This window comes from Dendrobates tinctorius, unplaced genomic scaffold (assembly GCF_039654945.1).
Source record: "Dendrobates tinctorius isolate UK_male_01 unplaced genomic scaffold, ASM3965494v1 ptg000008l, whole genome shotgun sequence".
Classification (NCBI taxonomy): Eukaryota; Metazoa; Chordata; class Amphibia; order Anura; family Dendrobatidae; genus Dendrobates; species Dendrobates tinctorius.
The window spans coordinates 7,255,021-7,275,461 of NW_027361676.1; the positions used below are offsets into that span (position 1 = coordinate 7,255,021).

The 20,441-nt window shown below is 40.2% G+C and overlaps 1 protein-coding gene across 4 annotated transcripts in view; it reads left to right on the plus strand.

Moving 5' to 3' along the window:
* DCLK2 (doublecortin like kinase 2) overlaps positions 1 to 20,441 on the plus strand; it is a 194,529-nt gene that overhangs the window by 93,084 nt on the left and 81,004 nt on the right. For 3 of the 4 annotated variants that reach the window (XR_012232380.1, XM_073576252.1, XM_073576250.1), the window contains exons 3-5: positions 13,995 to 14,097; positions 15,094 to 15,189; positions 19,600 to 19,650. Coding sequence is in view for 3 of the 4 variants with exons in the window: in XM_073576252.1 (XP_073432353.1) it covers positions 13,995 to 14,097; positions 15,094 to 15,189; positions 19,600 to 19,650 (250 nt within the window). In the remaining variant the exon portion in view is untranslated. The remainder of the gene's footprint in view (positions 1 to 13,994; positions 14,098 to 15,093; positions 15,190 to 19,599; positions 19,651 to 20,441) is intronic. The other variant, XM_073576251.1, reaches the window with a different exon arrangement.

The window sequence follows — 20,441 nt, forward strand, 5'->3', positions numbered from 1 at the left end:
TAAAGGGCTGTCACATTGTAGAAGGATCAACTTTATTCTCATTTGCGCAAGGAAAGACTAGAAACAATGGGATGAAACTGAATGGGAGGAGACACAGATTAGATATTAGAAAAAACTTTTTGACAGTTAGAGTGATCAATGAGTGGAACAGGCTGCCACGAGAAGTGGTGAGTTCTCCTTCAATGGAAGTCTTCAAACAGAGGCTGGACAGACATCTGACTGGGATGATTTAGCGAATCCTGCTTTGAGCAGGGGGTTGGACCAGATGGCCCAGGAGGTCCCTTCCAACTCTACGATTCTATGATTCTATGATTCTATGATTCATCATATGCATCTTGGTGTGCAGGAAAATATGAAAGCTCATAGCTTTTGTAGCCATATGAGCACTTTTCTGGCAGCTGCTTTTGTGTTCATTACAGAGAATGAAACCTTAGGAATATTCTGTCTGCATTGCATTCTGAGAGCGAATAATACTAAAGTTTCTGCAAAAACAATGTTGACAGTTCTATTTTATATACTAATATTTACTGACAAACGTAAAATAAAATGTAAGGAAAGACATGACGTGCCTTTTAAGTACTTTTTGTCTTTGTTTTTTTTTAGCAAGGTTTTATAAATTGTTAACCACAAACTCCGTGACTTTGGGAAAAGCCATCAGTGGCAGACATTTCTGGCAACCCTTGTTCCTCTGCTTTTGAACACTTGTATTATTTTTTGTCATCTTTACACATCAAAGGACGTACTCTGAATGCACCCTTTCCACGTTGATCTGCATCTCATTTGTGTCACTTTTCCGTATTTAACCGAAATTGTGTCTGCATGAATATTACATTTGTCCAAGGCATAATCTCTTCTCAGACTCGTTTATTGAATGTTGTTTTACAATTCACATGATTAGGATGCAGAATACGGCTTAATTAGTATAATCAACAACTCCTTAAAGATTCATGAACCACATCTGGACATTTCTAGGGGAAGTGACTTCAGTTATTATCCCTGAAATTCGTCTTGAAGCGATGGAAAATGACACAGCATAAAACACATTACAGGATCCACTTCTTTCCATTGATTTAGGAAGAGTAACTATTAGTAATAACTTAAGAATTGGACCAATTTATGGCTTTGATTTGTACAGAGCTGTGATAGAGCTGCTCCAGAGGTTCATGAACCCTCTACTAAACCTTTTTATGCCTCCAGTTTCCTACAGATAAACTAATCGATTTTTTTTTCTGGACAACTCCATGTGAATCTGAATAAATTGTGGCATTCGCTATGCATCCATCTGTATGGTGGAAATATCTATTTACCCACAGATGCCAACAAAGCCAATACAGTTGTGACTGCAGCTGTGTCGGCTCCATGTGCATGGCTCTGTGCCAGTGCCTTGGGTTCTGAAGAAACCCTTGAAGAGGAACAGAAGGTCCATAAACAGTACTGAGCCTCTAAAGTGCTTAAGTGGCATATTGGTTACAGAAGGTTCTGCTTTGCAAGCTTTCTTCCATATTCTGAATGGGATTGTTTTTCCCGTACTGAATGTGCATGGATTTCTGAAAATGCCATTTAGATCAATGAGACTATCGCAGATATTTCTGTAAATATATCTGCAGCTTATAGGGCAGGGGTCCCCAACCTGTAGCTCGGGAGCTACCTGTGGCTCGCGGTCCCATGAATTGGGGCTCGCGGCTGTCTGCCAGCTTGATGCATTAGCTCCAGGTCTAGTAAACAGGTCAGGTATGAAGAGCAAATCTCAAAATGGTGAATTTTGTGAGTAGCCCTGCACAGAAGAGCAGATCTGGATGCACACATACTGGTCTTAGGGGTTTAGAGATAATTTAAGTAAGGTACGCTGGAGACAGGATGGTACTACCTGTCAGAGGAGGTGCTTGAAGCTGGATATGACAGCGTGTTGGGAGTGCTGGATGGGAGAATACTGAATGGGGGTATTGTGGGGATCACTGGATCTTGTTGTACTGCTTTGGAGTGATTTCTGTGGAAAAGCTTTGGTTATCATTATACCCGTAATGGGGGCTCTGGTTGCCTCTACTGTGAGGGGGGCGGGAGCTGGATGTGGCTCGCAACCCTCTCTCAGAGCTGAATGTGGCTCTCTAGGTCAGAAAGGTTGGGGATCACTGCTATAGGGTAACATGCCAGTCCATAGTGTCAGTAATTTATTTATCACATCTTCTCACCTTTATTACATCACATCCACTACTGTGCCCTTATGACAGCGGGATGTTCTATAAGGTATTGTAAACACAGCTGAATCATTTCCACCAATTTATATACATCCAACGCCCTATTCTACTGCAAAAATCACATCACACCCTTTTCTTTGCCATCATTAATTAAACAGTAGTTCGTGTAAATATATGAATATAATTAGACAGTGACATCTTCACCTCAAGACACCTATAATTATACACTGTACACCGATACTGTCTTCTAAGATAAGGTGTAGTCCAGATATATCTGCTTACATTGTATTGTGTAAAAAAAAAAAAAAAAAAATTAAAAAAGCACTTTTTGTAGACACAAGTAGAAATGTGTCAACCAGTCCTGGACACCAATGCCTAAGGGCCCCGTCACACATAGCTGAGTGACAAGTTTTTGACACAACATCGATCTCACCAGCGAGATCGCTGTGTGTGACAGCGATCAGCGACCGGACCCCCTGCCGGTATCGCTGATCGCTGTAGGAAAACGCTGGACATTTCTTTCGTCGCTGGTCTCCCGCTGGCCAGCACGCATCGCTGCGTGTGACAGGCGGGAGACGAGCGATCTGCTGGTAGCTATCGTACACATCGGGTATCCAAGGGACGTGCGTCCCTTAGATACCCGATGTGTACGTTAGTTACCAGCTCCCTGCATCAGCGCGCTGGTAACTAACGGGCGTCGCTGTGCTGATCGCTGGTGAAGCTTTCTGTGTGACAGCTCACCAGCGATCACATAGCGACTCACCAGCGATCCTGACACGTTGATATCGTTGTCGGGATCGCTGGTGAGTCACTATGTGTGACTCCAGCTTGAGAGGATGCATATCGGACCACTGATGTATGGACTTGAAAGTTGCTCTTATCTAGGAGATAGGACAAGTGAGTGCAGTGTGCAGTGCTTTTTTTCATTATCACACTATAATTTTGAGTGTACACATAAAGTGAAATAATTTAATATCAGCCTACCAATTAGAAGGTTTGAAGTAGCCTAAAAACTAAATACCAAACTCCAAGAAGTTTCTACAAAGACTAATTGAATTTCTGAAATGTGAAGGTCTGGGCTAACCTTGCCAATGGTGAATGTCTTCAAGCACCGTGAACTGTACCAATTGTGGCGTCCTAGCAGAACAGAGCAGGAGACTGTGGAGGGACAGCAAATCCTTCACTCATGGATGCACACTCACAAAAGATGACCTGCTTTCCCTGCATTCATTTCCTTAGCCTTCATCAAGACAGAATGTTATTAGTGTCATTATTTTATTTCCCTAATATGTGTCACCCGAGAACCAAGCAAGATCTGGTAACAAAACTGTTATCATTAGTTTATATGATACAACTACTCTATTACATCAATAGTATTCAGTTTGTTTCTTTATTTTTATCTTATTTTATGGTAATGAGAATAGCAATAGATAGTAGCTCCTATTTATGCCACAGATAAAGTGGAATAAAATCACAATAAAGTAAATGAATGATGTGCCCCAAAGCTTTATTTTTTACCTTTTAGGGAAAAATTGATGTGTATGTACGTATGTAAATAATGTGTGTATATATACAGTTGTGTGAAAAAGTCTTTGCCCCTTCCTGATTTCCTATTCTTTTGCATGTTTGTCACACTTAAATGTTTCAGATCACCAAATGTAAATATTAGACAAAGATAACATAAGTAAACACAAAATGGAGTTTTTAAACAAAGGTCTTTATTATTATGGGAAAAAGAAATCCAAACCTACAGGGCCCTGTGTGAAAATAGTTGCCCCCTAAACCTAATAACTGGTTGGGCCACCCTTAGCAGCAACAACTGCAATCAGGCATTTGCAATAACTGTAAATGAGTCTTTTACAACGATCTGGAGGAATTTTGGCCTACTCATCTTTGCAGAATTGTTGTAATTCAGCCACATTGTAGTGTTTCCAAGCATGAACCGCCTTTTTAAGGTCATGCCACAGCATCTCATTTGGATTAAGGACAGGACTTTGACTAGGCAACTCCAAAGTCTTAATTTTGTTTGCATTAAGGCAGTCAGAGGTGGACTTGCTGGTGTGTGTTTTAGATCGTTGTCCTGCTGCATAAACCAAGGTTGTATCAGCTTGACATCACAGATGGATGGACATTCCATTTACCACAGCAAGTCTTCCAAGTCCTGAAGTAGCAAACTAGCCCCAGACCATCACACTACCACCACCATATTTTACTATTGGTATAATGTTTCTTTTCTGAAATGCTGTGTTACTTCTATGCCAGATGTAATGGGACATACGCCTTCCAAAAAGTTAAACTTTTATCTCATCAGTCCATAGAGTATTCTCCTAAAAGTGTTGGGGATCATCAAGATGCTTTCTGGCAAAACTGAGACGAGCCTTTGTGTTCTTATTGCTCAACAGTGGTTTTTGTATTGGAACTCTGTCATGCAGGCCATTTTTGCCCTGTTTCTTTCTTATGGTGGAATCATAAACAAAGGTCTTAACTGAGGCAAGTGAAACCTACAGTTCTTTGGATATTGTTTTGGGGCCTCTTAGATGAGTTTTTGCTGTGCTTTTAGAGTAATTTTGCCACTCCTGGAAAGGTTCACCACTGTTCCATGTTTTCGCCATTTGTGGATAATGGCTGTCACTGTGGTTCACTGGAGTCCCAAAGCTTTAGAAATGGCTTTATAACCTTTTTCAGACTCATAGATCATAATTACTTTGTTTCTCATTTGTTCCAGAATTTCTTTGAATCGTGGCATGATGTCTAGGTTTGGAGGATCTTTTGGTCTACTTCACTTTGTCAGGCAGATCCTATTTAAGTGATTTCTTGATTGAGAACAAAATTGGCAGTAATCAGACCTGGGTGTGGCTTAGGAATTTGATCTCAGCTTCCCAAAGATGTGATAAACCGCAGTTAATTTTAAGTATTAAGTGGGGAGAATCACTTTTTTACATAGGGCCCTGTAGGATTGGATTTCTTTTTCCTTTATTATAAAGACCTTCATTTAGAATCATAGAATCATAGAATCGTAGAGTTGGAAGGGACCTCCTGGGCCATCTGGTCCAACCCCCTGCTCAAAGCAGGATTCGCTAAATCATCCCAGTCAGATGTCTGTCCAGCCTCTGTTTGAAGACTTCCATTGAAGGAGAACTCACCACTTCTCGTGGCAGCCTGTTCCACTCATTGATCACTCTAACTGTCAAAAAGTTTTTTCTAATATCTAATCTGTGTCTCCTCCCATTCAGTTTCATCCCATTGCTTCTAGTCTTTCCTTGTGCAAATGAGAATAAAGTTGATCCTTCTACAATGTGACAGCCCTTTAGATATTTGTAGACAGCAATTAAGTCTCCTCTCAGTCTTCTCTTTTGCAAACTAAACATTCCCAAATCCTGCAACCTTTCCTCATAAGACAGGGTTTGCAGACCGGTCACCATTCTGGTCGCTCTTTTCTGAACTTGCTCCAGTTTGTTGATGTCTTTTTTAAAATGTGGTGCCCAAAACTGGACACAATATTCCAGATGAGGTCTGACCAAAGAGGAGTAGAGGGAAATAATGACTTCACGTGATCTAGACTGTATGCTTCTGTTAATACATCCTAGAACTGCATTTGCCTTTTTTGCTGCTGCATCACACTGTTGACTCATATTCAGTCTGTGATCTATTAGTATACCCAAGTCTTTTTCACATGTGCTGTCACTTAGCCCTCTTCCTCCCATTCTATATATGCTTTTTTCATTTTTATTGCCCAGATGTAGTACTTTGCATTTCTCCCTGTTAAAAACCATTCTGTTAGTTACTGCCCACTTCTCCAGTTTATTTAAATCTTTTTGAATCCTCTCTCTCTCTTCTCTAGTATTAGCTATCCCTCCTAGCTTTGTGTCATCAGCAAATTTAATCAGTTTACCCTCAATTCCTTCATCTAAATCGTTGATAAAGATGTTGAACAATACAGGGCCCAGGACAGAGCCCTGTGGTACCCCACTTGAGACATTCTTCCAACTGGATGTGCAGCCATTTACGACCACTCTTTGGGTCCGATCACTAAGCCAGCTATGAATCCACCTAACAGTTGCCTTGTCCATTCCATACTTAGTCATTTTTTCAAATTTAAAACTGCATTTTGTGTTTATTTGTGTTATCTTTGCCAATATTTAAATTTGTTTGGTGATTTGGTGATCCGAAATATGTAAGTGTGACAATCATGTAAAAGAATAGGAAATCGGAAAGGGGGCGGCAAATACTTTTCCACACAACTGTGTGTGTATATATGTGTGTGTATATATATTTGCTGTGAAATGCAAAGAGTTAAAAATATAAACAAAACCATACTAAGCCATTTTTTTTATTTTCCCTATTTTTATCACAAAAGTAAATTGTACAGTAATTTATAGGTTGCCCCCATAACAGCTCTTCAAAAATGATAGTTTTTCCTGCATAAAACAAAGCCACATCAGTATAAAAATAATAAGTTATGGCTGATGAAAAGTAGACTAGACAAAAACTAAAAAAAATAGCGAATAAAGAAGCTTTCTCGGACTTTCTTCAAAATTGGTCAAAGGAAAAGGATCTATATTAAAATAAAAATATTACATGTCACATGTCATGCTAATTCCCTATGGCTCGAGCACCACCTCTATACACGTAGACTAGTGATGGTGTCCTGTCTATTTAGTCACCTGACCACTGTTTGACTTCAAGGTTAGGGGGACTCATAGTGGTCACTGGATTGGCAACGCTGGAGCTGCAGGGTCCGGTACACACAGACCAAGGGACACAAGTCAGCACCTTGTTGGTGTTTGACTTCTAAGTTTGGCTTTACTTACCGTTTACACTGCAGGAGCGCCCAATATTGTTTTGTCTTCTTTTTTGACCATTTGCACATAATAATCACTAAAACAGATACAGGAAAATAGTGTTTGTATTTACGCCTCTGTGTCATGCGGAGATTTCTATTACCTTGACAAAAATGCTTAATTCAAGAGCTGTGGAACACTAGGAATTATGAAGAAAATCTCCCCAGGTGTTGTTTGTATACAGGTATTCCACAGAGTTTGTTAATGATTCCCCTTTAGAATGCCCCTTCCTTCTTGTTGTTTTCCTTAGATTTTCAGCCACATCCTGTCTTATTGAAATGAGGGGAAAGCGAGGCTTACAACACACACTTGTGTTTGTGCGAAACGTGCTACATCCTGTTTTCTGCCGTTTGTCATATATGGAGGGTGTGTCAAACATTTGTGAGCATTTGGGCCAGAATCCATGATCTTGTTGTTCTTTGCTGAAATGTCATCCACAACTGGAGAGACCTGAGGAACACAAGCAGATCAGCCATGCTCCCAGGGGTGGGACATGTCCACCGCCCCACACAGTCCTACACCCTGCTGCCTAATGTATTCTCTGACATTGTGCAGCTGCACTGAGTCAGCTGTTTTCGGGATTTCTTGGCAATCTGCCTTTTGTGGAAGCTTTTATATTTCTTTGTTTTCCAACTTTTGTCTAAGCGGAAAGCAGAGCAATATTATTAGGACAATATGCCTGGTGTATTAACCCTTCCCTCCTCTGCTGCTGCCATGGAAATAATCCTATGTGCTTCTAATAAAATATTATTCTTTTACTGCAGCATGGTTTGTCAACATGTCACTTTTTCTTTTTTTTTTTGCTCAAATGTCAGGAATGTAAGCTCATTATATACCCTGGATAGATTTTGCCTGCATCCCCTCAATGTCTGAATGTCAATGTCTGAATATGTCCCGAGCCGTCATTTCCATTTCAACCCTGTATGGTTGTTGGAAACCTACAACATGACACACAACGTATGTAATGTAAACAACTCAAATCTTATTAATAAATTATTTCACAAATAATTGCACAATGACAAAAAAGGGGAGGAGAGGGAAAAACAACCCAACAAAAATTATAATGTTTGTATCTTTTATTGGGTTTCCTGTTGTGAGCTCATTTTCAGGTTTGCCTCTGGCTTCTGGTGAGGGTTATGGAGCTGGCTGTGCTGACAGAGGAGTAGTGAGTTCTCTATCTGGACTCCCTCTGTTGGTGAAGGGAGGTAATGAAGCTGATCTAAATGGCAGAGACCGGCCACCTGAGGAAGAGGACTGCGATTGGACATCATGAGTTTCTGATTGGATTTAAGGCAGGCGACTCCCTAGTTTCTTGCTGTTGATTTTTCCTGACTGTGGCTTCTGGTTTCCAGTTTGGTTCCTGCCTTCCTAAAGCTACGTTTTCTCTGCTATTGTTCATATGAGTTTTTGTCTGGTTTACTTAGTTTTTGTGTTCAGCCAGCCCTGGCTGGGACTGGGCTGAATCCCCATTTTGTCTCTGATCAGTTGATCTCTTTTGCTCTGCCTTCAGAATATACCTGAGTGCTGATATAGGGCATTGAAGTCTAGCGACTTCAGGGCCTTTTTCTATCAGACGTGTTGGACATTTTTTTGGCAGGGTTTTTGGCGTGATTGCAGACAGAAGCTTTTCTTTCCTGTCCTTTCTAGTTAGTGAGGGCCCCATCGTTTGCTCAGCCTATCTTTCTATCTGTGTCTGTGTTTTCATCTTGTTTCACCGACAATACATGTTGGGGGCTGTCTATTGCTTTGGGGTCTGCTCTGGGGCAGTTTAGATTTTCCCTTTCTTTCTTTAGGCTTATTTAGTTCTCCGGCTGTGACGAGGCGTCTAGGACCACCGTAGGCGCGCTCCACGGCTACTGATAGTTGTTGTGGATAGGATCAGGGGTCTGCAATCCGCTAGTTACCAACCTCTCCGGTTTTCTGGGCTTAGCTTGCTTTTTGTTTTTTCCTCCTCGGTGACTCATTCATAACAGTTTCCATTCCATTGAGGATACACAACAATCTTAATATTGGTTGTTAGTTGTTTTTTCCTGTACGGTTATTACTTCACAATGTTTAAGCTTGTGCATATGAGTAATGCGCACACATTATTGTAGGGGAAAATACTGCGTAACTGATGTGTTTTATATGTGTTATGTATCCTGCACGATTGCAGGTGTGTGCGGGGCTAAATGTTCAGTTGGATGGAGGCTGAGACGATATGCTTATAAAACATAAGAAACACATGTACTATAAAATGACCTCTTTGTTTTAATAGATTAGATAGATATGGGATAGATATGGGATAGATAGTCCCTGCTATGCATGAGCGAAAATATTGCTAATTGTTCATATGGGCCAATAAACCTCCTATATTTTGTATTTGACATTGTCGGAGAGCTACCTATGCTTTTTTTGTATATTTAAGGTAATAGTTGTGTTTTTTGTTTAATTATGGCAATAGTCATGCTTTTTCTGTATACTTATGGTAAAAGTTGTTGTGCTTTTTTGTATACTTATGGTAATAGTCATTTTTTTTGTATACTTATGGCAGTAGGTGTTGTGCTTTTTTGTATACTTATGTTAATAGATTTTTGTATAGTTATGGTAATAGTCGTGCTTTTTCCTTATACTTATGGTAATTATTGTGCTTTTTTTGTACACTTATGGTAATACTTGTACTTTTTTTGTACACTTATGGTAATAGTTGTGCTTTTTTGGATACTTATGGTAATATTTGTTGTGCTTTTTTATATACTTATGGTAATAGGTGTTGTGCTTTTTTTGTATACTTAGGCTATGTGCACACGTTGCGGATTCTGCTGCGGATCCGCAGCGTTTCTGGCCCTGCGGGTCCGCAGCAGTTTCTGCTGCGTTATACAGTACCATTGTTTTCAATGGTAATACCAAAAATGCTGTGCACATGCTGTGGATTTTTCCGCAGCATGTCAATTCTTTGTGCGGATTCCGCTGCGGTTTCACACCTTCACCATTGTGAGGTGTGAAACCGCAGGGCTAAACCGCAGGCTAATCCGCAGGTAAACCACAGGTATTTTGACCTCAAAAAAATATTCAAAACCAATATAGTTGTCACATGTGCCCAGAAACCGGCTTGGCACCAATAATGTTCCTCCACCCAGAGTAGGGACTAACAGATAGTAACCGTGGAGTACTCCCAACAGCATGCATACAACAGGAAAAATTGGAGTAACCATAAACCACAAAGAGAAATTGTAGAATACATAAAAGATAAATCTTTATTATAACAATTCATTTAAAAAATTATCATACATTTATAAGTATATATGAGGTAGTTGGAAAGAGCAATCCAGAAAGATGCGCGTTTCGCCATGGCTTTATCAAGGGGAAGTGTCTGTCTAGCGTGACCTACCCATATATAAATACCGCGTCCCAGGTGCTAGTAACCATAGCGGCGCATGCTCAGTGAGACCAGGCGGTAATCGCAGAATGACCCATCGCCATCATGGAGACGCATGCATGCGTGGTGCAAAAACACCATCAGACGTCATCAGGATGCGCGTGTCTCATAATTGATAGCCGGAACATCGCGTGCCAGAGCCAGGTCTACCACGCACGCGCACAAGACCCGCGCCATTTTCTTGAAGACATACTACCAGCAGCCATAGTAGCGGTGACCATCTGCTTAAAATGCCGAAATACAGTATGTTATGTTACCATAGATACTGCACATATACAACCAAAACGTAAGCCTATAATAAAAATATGGATACCTACAGCATCTGCATGATTTGAAAGCATCAAAGAACATGATTACAATTAGTATATACCATGGAGACCTGGAGACATGAAAATAATATGCATGATATTCAAAAAAGATAAAAAACTTTCTTTCTTGAGAAGAGAAAAAGGAAAGGATGAAAAAGGGGGGGGGAAAGGGCAGGGAGAAGAAGAAAAGGGACAAAAGTGTAGAGATGCATAATATTGAAAATATACAATCTGACCATAACATACTATATTAACTCATTCTACCTCCAAGTACAATATCAGTATATTTCTCCTTTTTACCCACAAAATGTCCCCTACTCTCACCCCCTCATAGTACTTTTTCTCATTCCATGATTACAGAAAAAAAGAAAAAATTCATCCACAAATTCATGTCTTCAGATTTCCGAGACACCACTAGTCCATCTTAGACATTTCCAATATGCCGAGTATCCAGGTTCTTCGCAATATAGGTTGGAGGATAAACATCCATGGAAGACTGCAGGCGTTGGTCCAGAAGTCTGTGATACAGGCACTAAGGGGACCAACTCATATGTGGATATGAGTATAAGAAGAAATATAAATATGTGATAACTATGAAAAACAAAGATAAATTAAAATCACAGCAACAGGACACCAATGCTCATAGAATTGCACGTCAAGCAATACAACAGAATCAAATAGACTCCAAACCCCCCCCCCGAAAAATTGCACAGAAAAAACGAGGGTTAAGGGCAAGAGGGAGGAATTGAGGTGAGGAGGGGGGGGGGGGAGAAAGAAATAGGAAAGAATAAATTTTGAAAACAGTTTCTGCTGCGTTATACAGTACCATTGTTTTCAATGGTAATACCAAAAACACTGTACACATGCTGCGGATTTTCCGCGTGGATTTGCTGCGGGTTACAATCCGCAGCATGTCAATTCTTTGTGCGGATTCCGCTGTTGTTTCACACCTTCACCATTGTGAGGTGTGAAACCGCAGGGCTAAACTGCAGGCATTTTGACCTGCGGATTTTTCAAAATCTGCGCTGAAAAATCCGCAGCACTTCCAACTACGTGTGCACATAGCCTTATGGTAATACTTGTACTTTTTGTATACTTGTGGCAATACTTTTACTTTTTTGTATACTTATGGTAATAGTTGTGCTTTTTTTGTATACTTATGGTAATAGGTGTTAAGCTTTTTTATATACTTATGGTAATAGGTGTTGTGCTTTTTTGTATACTTATGGTAATACTTGTACTTTTTGTATACTTGTGGCAATACTTTTACTTTTTTGTATACTTATGGTAATAGTTGTGCTTTTTTTGTATACTTATGGTAATAGGTGTTAAGCTTTTTTATATACTTATGGTAATAGGTGTTGTGCTTTTTTGTATACTTATGGTAATACTTGTACTTTTTTGTATACTTATGGTAATGTACTTTTTTGTATACTTATGGTAATACTTGTGCTTTTTTTGTATACTTATGGTAATAGGTGTTGTGCTTTTTTTGTATACTTATGGTAATAGGCGTTGTGCTTTTTTGTATACTTATGGTAATAGTTGTGCTTTTTTTGTATACTTATGGTAATAGGTGTTGTGCTTTTTTTGTATACTTATGGTAATAGTTGTGCTTTTTTGTATACTTATGGTAATAGTTGTGCTCTTTTGTATACTTATGTTTATAGTTGTGCTACCCACCATATGATGCTTTTGTTGCTTTCTTTTCATAGAAAGATATGTAAAGAACACAGTGCTATATTAGATGTAGTGTTCACATCTTGGGTTACAAATCCATTGAAACTACACAAATCTGAAAAAAACCCAGCAGCACTCTTGGGTTGTAGTTAAAGAAAATAAAAGGACTAATTCACTCATACTGTCTGCAATGTTACATCACACATAGCAGGGGCAAATAAATCACTTTATTTTTTCTAACACCATCTTGGAGTGCTACCTGTTTTTTGCTGATAAGTAGATGTTCAATATCACTGATTTGCACCTCTCTGTATGTACCGTTAGTCTTGCCTAGTCTAGATGAGTCAGTCATATATACAGTGACATACTATAAGCATTTACAATTAGCCTTAGACCAAGATAATGCTTGCTTCCACCGATACATAAATTCTTATGTGCAGTACGTGTGCCTCGTCTTTTTGTTATTGCACAAGAGTTGGATCTCCAACTAGTAAGCAAGCCAGGATAGTAAGATAGGAGTGGAAATCAAAAGAGTATAACTTGCAAACGTACAAAATATGGGACTAGCTCCATGAAGAGCTTAGAACATGTATGGAGAGCTTCAAGCCTTTATTATGCAGCTGCGGTGGCCTCTGCACATACAAGGGAAAACGTAACCGGCAACGACTACTCATGGTGCCTGGAATCCAAGTAAGATGTTCAGTGAATAGTACCAAACGATTTCTTAATTTATTATATATTAAATCTAATGACTTTTATATAATAAAGATGAAGGTTGGCAATACTTTATCCTCTGGATATTTTATCTGCATTATGGAAATTATTGGTAGCATCACTCCCTGTTGTTAATTGTTACATTTACCTTTGGATGCCTCAGTCTTGGAAACATAGAAAGCTAAAATAGTCAGAATATTAGTTCTTATTAGACAAACTTATTTGTCACTTGGTCACCAAGATGGCTCTCCCGCCTTCTTCCTAATTCTCAGCAGCTCTGATCCCCCTGACATAAAGACACATACCTCATACCTCACGTACAGACAAATACCAACTTTCCAGAATTTTATTTTTCTTTTCACATGTTGAAAACCAAGAAATTCTGGGCATATTTTAATAATGAATTTGCGAGGTACAAAGTAACTACTTGTTGTCATTTCATTGGCCTTTAATATTAAAACTATGACTTTTAATTGTTTGTCCATCTTTAGATTGTGTTAGGGCGGTTTAACACATCTGACTTTCGAAGAAAGTGTATGGATCATGATATCCAGATTGGTTGCGGGTCTCCTCACCTGAAATCAAGCAAGCTGATGGGCATATGTGTGGCTGATGAGTTCGAGCCAGTTCATACATCGCATTCGCAACACATACACTTTCTTTGAAAGTCATCAGATGTGTGAAACCAGCAGGTTAGCAATCATGTATCTGTTTTTTAGTATCAGTGAGCCCTGCTGTGTTGTGTATATACTGTGATTGTGATGACAATGGCTCTGGCCTGTGGGAGTGGATATTAGTTTATATCTTATACAGCTCTTTTCTTTTGACATTTATTTAGGTCACATGCCTTCAAGATTTCTTTGGTGATGACGATGTGTTTATAGCCTGTGGACCTGAAAAGTATCGCTATGCCCAGGATGATTTCGTTCTGGACCACAGTGGTAATTTTTTATCAAAAGTTTATGACATATACATCATTTATATGCTGATTTTATTTTCATTCCATAGATTACCATTAACGTGTAGGTGATTTTATTACATGCAATATCCCACATGGGTGTATTTATAGAAAGTACTTATTATCAATAAAAATCCGCCAGCCTCCTTAATATTTTCATAGCCCTTTGAAACACCTACAGTAGATGTGTAGGTTGGTGATTAACGGGAGTCTAACAATGAACTCGTTCTGTCTGAACCACAGTCAGCATGAATTGCCGAGTATGTTTTGCAACACCGGCCAATCACTATGCATCGCTGATGACTATTTCGAGGCAGGTTCTTGGCAGCTACTCTCTCTGCTACCTCTCAACACTGATAGTTCTCTCCCTATACACACACATAGGCGGAAACCTGCTGTCAGGGACTGGCGTCAGATTGATCATTCGAGACGCGTGGTCCTGCCTATTTCTTCCTAGTATTTGTTTCAGTGTATGGCCACAGCGTTTCAAAGTAGGACATCCAACGCTGGAGTAACACAGTCAGTGTCTGATTCATGCTGTCCGTGGTTAGGGAAGCATAAGTCTGCTGCTAGGTTTCAGTTTAATATGAAAAACATGATAGAGGATGGTAGTTTAGAAAAAAAAACAAACTATAGTATACAGTATATATTTGAGTTATATTCGGATGTTATGATCATTATTGTAAATTATGTAACAATGGCCCAATTTTCTGTCTTTTGAAACATTCTATTTAAATGTCAAAGTGTTCAATGAAAAGCCTCCCAACAGGTCCTATAGGCAACCTCAAAAAGTCCTTTAAAATAAATCATGCGTTTTCAGTTCATTGCAATCATGACTGCCTAATTCAAGCTTCACAAGTAATTCAAGCTCATCTCACCTCCTCTTTTTCCCGGGAGCAGTCTTCTGTTGCTCTGCAATTTATTTGGACATTGCTATTGCTTTGCACCACAGGAATTTATTGTCACTTTCTTGTTCCAGAATGTCGTGTTATGAAACCTTCATATTCCCGCTCCCAGAGGCATTCAGGTTCCAAGAGTCCTGGGACTTCACGGCGCAGCAAATCTCCTGGAGCAGGTAAAGGGCATTGTTGTTGCTTTCACACATAAACTATTAAATTTTCATGTTTTCAATAAGCTATAGAACCTCCTGTTGTCTCTGATTTTACCAGATTATCTTACTACTGCCAAGTACATGATCTTGTATTTTTAAAGGGAATGAATCAGGCATACAGTGGGTGCAATAAATATTGAACACGTCACCAATTAGAAATACATTTACTTAAAGGGAACCTGTCACCAGTTTTTTAGCCTATGAACAAATGCCACCACCTTTAAGTGCTCCTGTGCTGCATTCCACAAACGTGTCTATCAGCTCCTGACTCCCCCTGTATGCCCCCAAAAATACCATTTGATATGCTCCTGCGCTGTATGTATCTAAGAGTGGTCCGGTCCGATGGGCAACTTTGCTGCGGCGTACGTCCCTCCTCTCTGCTCCTAATCGCGTCCTCCTGCTTTGATTGATATGATGCGTCATCCACATGCAAACCTAGAGCCTGCGCAGTAGCCTCACAGGACCGCACAGGCGCACTCTGCTCTGCCCTACTGTGAACAGAGCATAAAATACCAATGTGCAAGTGCATAGTTGTGATTTATTTGAATGGCGAACCGAGATCTCGCGCTTGTGCAGTAGCCTCATTCAAATGACGTTGCAATGTGCTTGCACAGTGCTGTTTAATGCTTTGCTCACAGTAGGGCAGAGCATTGCGGGCCTGCGCTGTCCTGTGAGGCTACTGCGCAAGCTCTCAGTTCGTTTTGTGGATGACGCATCACATCGATCAAAGCAGGCAGGAGGACGCGATTAGGAGCAGAGAAGAGGGGACGTACCCCGCAGCAAAGACACCCATCGGACCGGACCACTCTTATTTACATTCAGCGCGGTAGCATAGCAAATGGTGTTTTTGAGGGCATACAGGGGGAGTCAGGAGCTGACAGATACGTTTGTGGAATGCAGCACAGGAGCAGTTAAATGTGGTGGCATTTGTTCATAGGCTAAAAAACTGGTGACAGGTTCCCTTTAAGTAAAATGTATTTCTAATCCACACAGGAAAAGAAATCAAACCAAAAAAATAAGTATTGAACACGCTTAGTGAAATTTATTTAATACTTCATACAAAAGCCTTTGTTGGTAATGACAGCTTTAAGACACCTCCTGTGTGGAGAAACTAGTCACATGCATTTGCTTTTTGTGATTTTAGGCTTATTCTTCCACACAAACACTCTTCAAATCCTGAAGGTTCCGTGGGCTTCTTCTTTGAACTCTGAGCATTATTTCCTTCCATAAATTTTGTATTGGATAAAGGGCAGATGATTGGCTGGGCCATTCTAGCAGCTTTATTTTCATTCTCTGAAACCAAACCTTAGCTGTGTATTTGGGACCATTGTCTTGCTGAAATCTCAACCCTTATTTCATCTTCATCATCCTGGTAGATGTCAGCAGTCAAAGAAAGCAATAAGTAATGCACTCAACCTCCATGGCCTGTATGTATGCTCAAAACGCAAAACTCCATTGCTGAACAAAAAGCATGTTCAAAAGCGTTTAAAGTTTGCTTAACAACATTTAGAACAGCCTGTGAAATACTGGGAGAATATAGTCTGGTAAGATGAGGCAAAACTTTAACTCTTTTGATGCCATAATACACACCATGTTTGGAGCCCAAAAGGAACTGCATATCAGTCCAAAAACATCACACCAACAGTCAAGTTTGCAGGTGAGAACATCATGGTGTGCAACTGTTTTTCAGCATACGACTCTGGCAAACTTCATATAATTGATGGAAGAATGAATGGACAAAGGAACTTGATAAAAATGTGCTGCCATCTACCAGGATGATGAAGATGAAACGAGGGTAGAGATTTGAAAATTAGAATATCATCAAAAGTTAATTTATTTCAGCTCTTCAATACAAAAAAATGAAACTCATATATTATATAGAGTCAATACAAACAGAGTGATCTATTTCAAGTGTTTATTTTTGTTAATGATGATTATGGCTTACAGCCAATGAAAACCCAAAAGCCATCATCTCAGTAAATTAGAATACTTCATAACACCAGCTTGAAAAATGATTTTAAAATCCGTAATGTTGGCTTGCTGAAATGTATGTTCAGTATATGCACTCAATACTTGGTCGGGGCTCCTTTTGAATCAACTACTGCATCAATGTGGCGTGGCATGGATGTGATCAGCCTTTGGTACTGCTGAGGTGTTATGGAAGCCCAGGTTGCTTTGATTGCAGCCTTCAGCTCATCTGCATTGTTGGGTCTGGTGTCTCTCATCTTCCTCTTGACAATACCCCATAGATTCTCTATCGGGTTAATGTCAGGCGAGTTTGCTGGCCAATCAAGCACGGTGATACTGTTGTTTTTAAACCAGGTATTGGTACTTTTGTTAGTGTGGACAGGTGCCAAGTCCTGCTGGAGAATGAAATTTCCATCTCCAAAAAGCTTGTCGGCAGAGGGAAGCATGAAGTGCTCTAAAATTTCCTGGTAGACGACTGCACTGACTTTGGTCTTAATAAAACACAGTGGACCTACACAAGCAGATGACATGGCTCCCCAAACCATCACTGATTGTGAAAACTTCACACTAGACCTCAAGCATCTTGGAATGTGTGCCTCTCCACTCCTTCTCCAGACTCTGGGATCTTGATTTCCAAATGAAATGCAAAATTTACTTTTATCTAAAAACAACACCTTACACCACTGAGCATCAGTGCAGTTCTTTTTCTCCTTGGCCCAGGTAAGACGCATCAGACGTTGTCTATTGGTCATGAGTGGCTTGACACAAGGAATGTGACACCTGTTGCCCATGTCTTGCATATGTCTGTGTGTGGTGGTTCTTGAAGCAATGACTCCAGCAGCAGTCCATTCCGTGTGAATCTGCCAAAAAAAAATTGAATGGCCTTTTCTTAACAATCCTTTCAAAACTGCGGTTATCCCAGTTGCTTGTGCACCTTTTTCTACCACACTTTTTCCTTCCACTCAACTGTCCATTATTATGCTTGGATACAGCACTCTGTGAACAACCAGCTTCTTTAGCAATCACCTTTTGTGGCTTACCCTCCTTGTGAAGTGTGTCAATGACTGCCTTCTGGACATCTGCCAAGTCAGCAGTCTTCCCCATAATTGTGGAGCCTAATGAAACAGACTAAAGCCCCCGTTACACACTGCGATATCGCTAGCAATATCGCTGTAAAGTCACCGATTTTGTGACGTAGCAGCGTTATTGCTAGCGATATCGCTACATGTGATACTTACCTGCGACCGGCTCCCCCGCTGATTATCGCTGGTCGCGCGAGAAGGTCCTGGATCATTTCTCGTCGGGCACTTCCTGCTGGGCTTCCTGTGGCGCCGACGAGCGACGCGTGGACGCGGGCGGGAGGACGTCAGGATCGCCGCGTCTGACAGGTAAGTTGCAACCCCCGACCCCAGCGATGTCGCTGGTGAGATCTTCCTGTGTGGCAGCTCACTAGCGACCACTTAGCGATGCACCAGCGATCCATATCGTTGTCGGGATCACTGGTGCATCACTAAGTGTAACGGTACCCTAAGGGACCTTTTTAAATGCTTACAAAGCCTTTGCAGGTGTTTTTTGTTAATTATTCTAATTTACTGAGATAATGACTTTTGGGTTTTCAATGGCTGTAAGCCATAATCATCAACATTAACAGAAATAAACACTTGAAATACATCACTGTTTGTAATGACTCTATATAATATATGAGTTTATCTTTTTGCATTGAAGAACTGAAATAAATTAACATTTTGATGATATTCTAATTTTGTTAGAAGCACCTGAGTCTCTATCACTTACTGTAAGCTATGTGATCTTGTGTTATCTGCCTCAAACTTTTGGGCTTCCCTCATTCACATCCCACAAAACAGAGTGTCCACATAATGAGATGAATCCTGTCATTCTGCCATTGAATTGGTTATATTTTGAAAAATATCTCCTAGAGTATACTGCATTCTGTGTGTAGATTGATTTATTATTGGAGAATCTACAAAACCAGATTAGACAATTGATTACATTTTGTGCACTATAGTCAGTGTCTATATTTTAATGGTAAAAACCACTGCATCCAGCGTTATTTTGCCTGGCGCTGGGCAATAATAATAACTAATAATTTCATTTATATAGTCTCAACATATTCCGCAGCACTTCACAATTTACCAGGGACATGTACAAACGATAAAGATGTCTGATTGGTCTCATAGCTAACTAGTCAATCAGATTTGTCATTGGTTCTCCTAAAGGGTTTTTGCACTACATCAGTAGGATGTATGACAAAGGGTTAGGAGTATCTGAAAAGGGACCGAATCCTGATCATAGGTTGCTGATTTTTAGTGCATGCCTACAAGAGACAGATATTGTTAATTAATATATTCTCTTGATATCTCTACCCATGGTGTAAAATGAATCCAGTAAAGAGGACTGGCTTCTACTCCAGTGCCTATTCCACATCAAGGTCCCCAGGTGAGCCATTCTGATTGTGGCTTTCTTCCTTAGCTCACCAGCCGGTTCACATTTTGTCAAGCTCCATACAGCTGTTCTGGTCAACATCTGAGCTTACCCATCACAACACACATTTTCTTTGCTGTGTTATAGTAGCATTTCTACGACTGCTTGTTTCACGTTTGTATCCCACTTGTTCAGTACATGACTTAATCATTGTATGGAATTTAGTGTAGTAAACGTCCCCCTAACTTTATCTAGAGCCCTGCTAGTAGAAAGGCTTGGTTTGAAAAACTGAAGCACAGGTTACACTCTGCAATTTTTTTGTGCACTTCTCTCCTATACCTTCCTTCCAACTTTTGAAAAAAACAAATCTTAAAAAATACCAAAAGAAATCAATACTTATCTCTCTACCTCCCACCGATCCAGCACAGAAGTGACAACGGTCACACTGTCCTTATGTACATGTGGTCAATATGCAAAAATGGCCCAAAGCCTTGTCATATACAGTTTTCAGTGCTGTATTTTGGATCACAAGCTCACATAGCAGGAAAGTTTCCAGATTTCACACGGTGGATCAACGATAAACTCTCAGGTTACCATGTCTCACCTTCACCTAGTGCACTCACCTTTTTGAGTACAATAGTATCTACGAGTGGCCAACATGTGGCTTGTTGTAGTCAATCTATGATCTCAGCCATCACATGCTGTATTACTGACATCATGACTCCCATCAGTTGACAGTAATACTGCACTCTCCCACTGGATCCACTAGCTTGCACACAGAAATGGGACAACAGCCGGAGCTTCTG